The sequence below is a fragment of the Curcuma longa genome, chromosome 21 (assembly GCF_044706935.1).
Source record: "Curcuma longa cultivar G26 ecotype Majalengka, Jawa Barat chromosome 21, ITB_CL_G26_1.1, whole genome shotgun sequence".
Taxonomy (NCBI): Eukaryota; Viridiplantae; Streptophyta; class Magnoliopsida; order Zingiberales; family Zingiberaceae; genus Curcuma; species Curcuma longa.
The window spans coordinates 8,505,932-8,511,868 of record NC_133881.1 but is presented as its reverse complement, the minus strand read 5'-3'; the positions used below and the strand labels follow the sequence as shown (position 1 = coordinate 8,511,868).

At 36.4% G+C, this 5,937-nt stretch overlaps 1 protein-coding gene across 1 annotated transcript in view; it reads left to right on the top strand.

The window, feature by feature from the left end:
• LOC141815136 (anaphase-promoting complex subunit 8-like) overlaps positions 1 to 5,152 on the top strand; it is a 34,905-nt gene extending 29,753 nt beyond the window's left edge. Inside the window, exons 2-3 of the mRNA XM_074703079.1 lie at positions 3,582 to 4,832; positions 5,025 to 5,152. Coding sequence (XP_074559180.1) covers positions 3,582 to 4,832; positions 5,025 to 5,114 — 1,341 coding nt within the window. The 3' untranslated portion in view covers positions 5,115 to 5,152. The remainder of the gene's footprint in view (positions 1 to 3,581; positions 4,833 to 5,024) is intronic.
• The last annotated feature ends 785 nt before the right edge of the window (positions 5,153 to 5,937 follow it).

The window sequence follows — 5,937 nt, the reverse complement described above, 5'->3', positions numbered from 1 at the left end:
TATTTTATAAAAAATAAAAATAGAATATTTATCCCTAACAGAATATTTATCCCTAAATATTTTAACAATTACAAAGAATACACCACCACTTATTGCATACATGAGTGTGGCTACCTCTCCATGATGCATTGTGCTTATAAGATAGAACCTACTCAAAGGCAATACAATACATGTGCTACAAAGGGTGAATGTAACCTCACCTACATCATATGTTTAGGGTTGAGACCTATTGACGAACATAATTGTGTCGATCATCAACACGGACTCATATACCTCGAGCCTACCACCAAAATTCATGATATGTGATGTTAACATGAAAACACAATTCAACACATAACCCACTTCATGCTAAACTCATATGCAAGTCCTAATCCACGATGTTAGAACCCACTCCATCGTCTTGCTCGAAAAGAAGCATGCGTCTCACCCATAAATTCTCTCCACAAATCTTGATGCAATACTCCCTTCTTTAAAATTTTAGTCCCCACAAGGGGGATAAGGTTTCACCACACACATGGTTACAACTTAACACTAGATATCTACTGTATTGATTAATCTTCTTTATTGTTTATGACTTTGGTAGAAACCTCCTAATTGATTGAAAACATCCTTCAAGCAAGAGGGGAGGATCCTACCTCAAATCAAAAGGTCGTTGACATGGAAGCGCAAATCAAAGGCACCCCTTGCAGCCAAATAAATTTAATTGCTACTGCTGCCTGAGAATAAATTATAGTGAAGGTTTTTGGGAATTACCGTTGTAGGGAAGAACCACATCTAATATCAATAATTGCGGACTTACCAAGACATTAATTGATTTGAGGAGTACACCTATCTTGTTAGATTGCTGCTGGGACATGGTAGGATTGTCTGATAGCTAATATTTCTCAAAGATGAGATGACCACCCCTCAACACAATGTCTAACCAATGAGGAACGATGTCTTTGACAATACTGTTGTTGCTTTCACAACCAACATAAAAGGTTCTTAACATTCTTTAATTGCTCACTTGAGACAAGTTCACTTCCACTAAAGGTTTCTATTGGTTGTGGGAAGGGAATGTATGTTGAGAGGGAAAAAGAATATGAGTGCAAGTGGGTTCTCTTTGCCTTTGTAGTGGCTCTCCAAGCTCGGTTAAGGTAGGCACAATACAACAGGGATAGAGGCATAGATTTAGGGAGAATTAAGGCTTGAGGAATCCACTCGAAGGGGGTTTTAAGAAGCACAGGAAGGGATTGGTTGTTTCTTGTTATGACGAGGTCACTAACTAGAGATTGGTTGAGGTAGTTGAATCATGCGATTAGATGGATCACGTTAGGGAGGCACGCTGATTGAGTTTTGTGGTTGTGAGATTATGGTGAGGTGTTGATAGAGAGGGTCAACATATAGATCTTGTGGAGGTTATGCGGTTGTTGTTGTTGTTGTGTGTGTGTTGTTTGGGGTTTTAATAGGAAATATTAAAAAAATCTTTCTAGTTTAAGAAATTACAAGTAAGCCCATAATTTTGAAAAAGAAACTAGGTATTACACCCATAATCTTATGGCAACATGACTGAACAAAACATATAAGGGTTGTCCACTATTTCATTAACTAGAAAATTGATAATGGGATTGTATGTATGACATGTCACTACAAATCCACTGTCATTAAGGAGAAAATTGATAATTGGATTGATTGTATGAAATATACTACTGGGGAGCAAACATGTAACTTTTTACGAGTTTTTTGAATGATCAACATATATGGTCTATCTAATGGGGGAGTGTAGACATCCTCTCCTTTTTTGGAATGATTTGGATGATATATTCCTAATTGTTATCTTTGGAATAAGATATTCCATAAGAAGATGCCATCAATCATTGTATTCAAGAGATCTTGATTTATTAGAGCTAGTTGTTTTCTGCTGGGGCTAGTTATATTTTTATTTAGTTGTTTTCTGTTGGAGATCCACAAAAAAACTAGCTTCCCTCTCAATTTTATCAATCTATTGAAGTTTCTCCTAATTGCCATTGGATAATTAATCATTATCATTTATAGTAATTTCTCACTCTCATCTTAGGTGTATTAACTTTTTGTTCATTTTACTACATAATAACTCAACACTTCAAGCTGTGAAGTATGGTAAATCATATCATTGTCTTACAGAACTTTATTTTTAGGCTAAGGGCAATTCACGATGACACAAAACTCAGAAACTCATCCATTTCAACTTCCAATTTTCCTACTAACAATATCCTGAATGAGTTTCCTTTAACTGTTTTCTAAAGGCCTAACCCATATAATAGTATGATTCTGGAGGTGAATAATCACAAGATAATCCATTTTTTAATTGGAAATCTCAAGCTATGCTTAGTGAAGTTTGGTGCACAGTGACTCAATTTTTAGTATTTCCCTGAAATATATATATATTTTTACAAAACACTTCCTTCTTTTTCACTATGGTAAGTTGATAGATACAAAATTATATTGTATTTGTAAGAAAATAATGGCAATGGTATAGATAAGACTGACTAATGTAACACTCACAACTAAATATTCCATGTGGAGCTAAACATTCACCCTATGAAATTTAATAACTGTAGAACTCGCTGCTGTAGGAAATCTTAACACCTAATATGGCTTCTTTTTGCTTAAATATCTGGAGTGAATACAAAGATATTTTTGCATTTGCTTTGTATAAGTATTAATACATGTGAGGTAAAGCCGTTCACCCTTTTGCGATGAATGGTTGACCCTCCCTATATGGCATGGGTGATCAAACATTGAGAAAATATCCATTCTACTTAAATAATTGTATATGTCGCATTGATATTAGAGGCATAAACCTCGTTCAAGCACATCTTAATTTTCCAGGTGAACATTATTCTGGCACCACTCAGTCAAATGCATGGCTGCCTAAATTCTACCTTTTAGTGTATTAAACTAGAGCTTGGGGATGCTGAGTAAGGGATGGTGAATTAATACATAAGAGGATGACCTTTCCCTTGATTTGGAATGAATGATACATACACAGAAGAAGGAAAATGTCTCAGATAAAATATCCCTCCCCTCAATATCCAAAGACAACTGGAACTTTCCTTCCAAATTCTTTGTTTGGAATAGGCCCTTAAACTACCTCATCAAAGAAGTATTACTTGTCATACTACCAAAGATGTTGCTACATAATCAAAAGCGTCTATTTGCTTTATGTAATTATATAAAGGCTTGTTAGAAGAAAATTGTGTTGTTCCAATAAAAGAATTTTCAAGGTGAGCGGTGATTTGAAACAAGCTTCCTTGATGCTGATTTTGCAATGCAATGAGCCTCTTGCTTACTGCTGCCCGCCCTTTTTTTTCTCTCCCTCTTATCTACTTTCTCTTGACAATCTGTGAAACCAGTTTTCTCTCTAATTTATTTTATGTAATGATTTGCTTTCCTTTCTTTGTATGATTAATTACTATTTTAGTTACAGTAATACCAAAGAAAGACATTATTGCAACCTTGGTGCCAAAATGCACTGGTACTTTTACCATTATAGTCATAACTATTAAGGCTATTCTTTTTCAATTTCACCTTTATATCATTTTTCCTTTTCTGTTCCATAGGCAGGAGAAAAGCGTAAGGAGGAGGAGATGTTTGAGATTGAGGGATCTTTGGGGAAGAGTGATGCTGTAAACAGTGAATTGATTTCTTTAGAGAGAGAACTATCTTCACTAAGGAGAGCCGGCAGCACTGATCCATTTGGTTTATACTTGTATGGCATCATCCTCAAAGAAAAAGGCTGTGAGAATGTTGCTATAACAGTGCTGGTGGAGTCTGTTAACAGTTTTCCATGGAATTGGAGTGCTTGGTTGGAACTTCAGGCCCTTTGCACTACTGCTGACACTTTGAACAATCTAAATCTCAGAAACCACTGGATGAAGGACTTCTTTCTTGCTAGTGCATATCAGGAACTGAAGATGCATGAAGAAGCTTTGAAAAGATATGAACGTTTATTAGGGGTTTTCAAGTGTAGCAACTATATTCAGTCCCAAATTGCAACTGTTATGTATTGTTTAAGGGAGCTTGATGTTGCTGAACTAATCTTTGAAGATCTTCTAAGTAAAGATCCATACCGTGTGGAATCAATGGATATCTATTCAAATTTACTTTATGCAAAAGAATCTTTTTCTCCTCTGAGTTTCCTTGCCCACAGGGTGTTTTTGACAGAAAAATATAGGCCTGAGTCTTGCTGCATAATAGCAAATTATTACAGCTTGAAGGGACAACATGAGAAATCAGTTATATACTTCAGAAGGGCACTTAAACTCAACAGAAAATTCCTTTCAGCTTGGACACTTATGGGCCATGAGTATGTTGAGATGAAAAATACACCAGCTGCAACTGACGCTTACCGCAGGGCTATTGCAATAAATCCTAGAGATTACCGAGCGTGGTATGGTTTAGGGCAAACCTATGAGGTGATGAGCATGCCTTTATATGCTCTTTACTATTTTCGGAAATCATCATGCCTGCAGCCTAATGACTCTAGACCTTGGATTGCAATGGCTCATTTATATGAGAGTGCACCACTTCAGATGCTTGAGGAGGCCATTAAATGTTTCAAAAGGGCTGCAAACTGTAATGACAGTGAAGGCATAGCCCTGCATCAGCTTGCTAAGTTGCATGAGGCTCTTGGACATTCTGAACGGGCTGCATTTTTCTACAAGAAAGATCTAGATAGGATGGAAGCTGAGGAGAGACAAGGGCCAAATATGGTTGAAGCAATGTTTTACCTTGCTAAGTATTATCAAACTAAGAAAAGATTTGAAGAAGCAGAGTACTATTGCAGAAGGCTCTTGGATTATACTGGTCCGGTATGTACTTCTATTATTTGAGATGTTCAGGAAATTAAAAAATATATATCAAACTCCGTCATATCCTTCCTACAAAAATTATCCATTTATTATTATTTTTTTCATTTTTTGAATTTAAAGTATGTCATACTTTCTTCTTCCTCTAATGTGATTGCTTTTCTCTTCCAACGTTACTGATTTCTGATTCTGCAGGAGAGTGAGACGGCAAGAAGTCTTCTAAGAGGATTGGAAATATCTCCAGCCCGTGTTCCATCAATGGACGTTGAACATTTTGGTTCATGACTCATTTTTTTAGATCTCCGGCAATACTTAGAGACACCTCAATTTTTTTTTATTTCAGCATTACCCACTGTTTTTAAGGTCATCTTGTAACATTTTGTACCAACTGTTTTCTTCCCCCTTTTTTCAGTACGCTTCGTAAAGTTTTTGAGGATCTCCTTGCTAACATGCTTGAAATTTTTTACTTTGGCAATCTGTTAATTTATTATAGTCTCACCAATCTTTTCCAAGTTTCTCAATCTTAAAAAAAAAATGATAAATTTCAGTTAACCCCATTGACTATCTCTAGGGTGATCGGTTCGGTCCCACAGAAGTTTTCCATCGGCCACCAAGGTAAATCGGGAAGTGCATGCAGCGGTCAATCCAAACGTCCAGTATCCTTTGATCGTGCTCCTTATTTGGAGGAAAATTCTTATAAATACATCGTAGCTGTGGTTCCATTTGTATTAGAAGTATCCAAAATTGCATGTTCAGTGTGCATATTGTTAAATGTATTAAATCTTTTAGATCTGCTTGGAGGTGCCAAGGTGCCACAAAAAAGGATATGAGTTAGTGATTTGCAACTGATATTAAAATAAGCTCGGGGAGAGTCTGAGGGTAAGGAGTGTTGGTACAGGGAGTATCAGACGATCGAATCTTAGTTTTGATAATGACACTAAGTTCAAGTTAAGTGTGTGGTTGAACTAATGTTGTTAATCCAAGTATGCAAAGAGCACAGGTTGAGCAAAGTCCTAATTAAGGCTAGGCAAAGGGTTAAGTTCTAATTGCGACTAGATACGAGCAAGCCTTGATCTGAAGGATCAAGTGGAAGTCTTGGCAGAGTCAA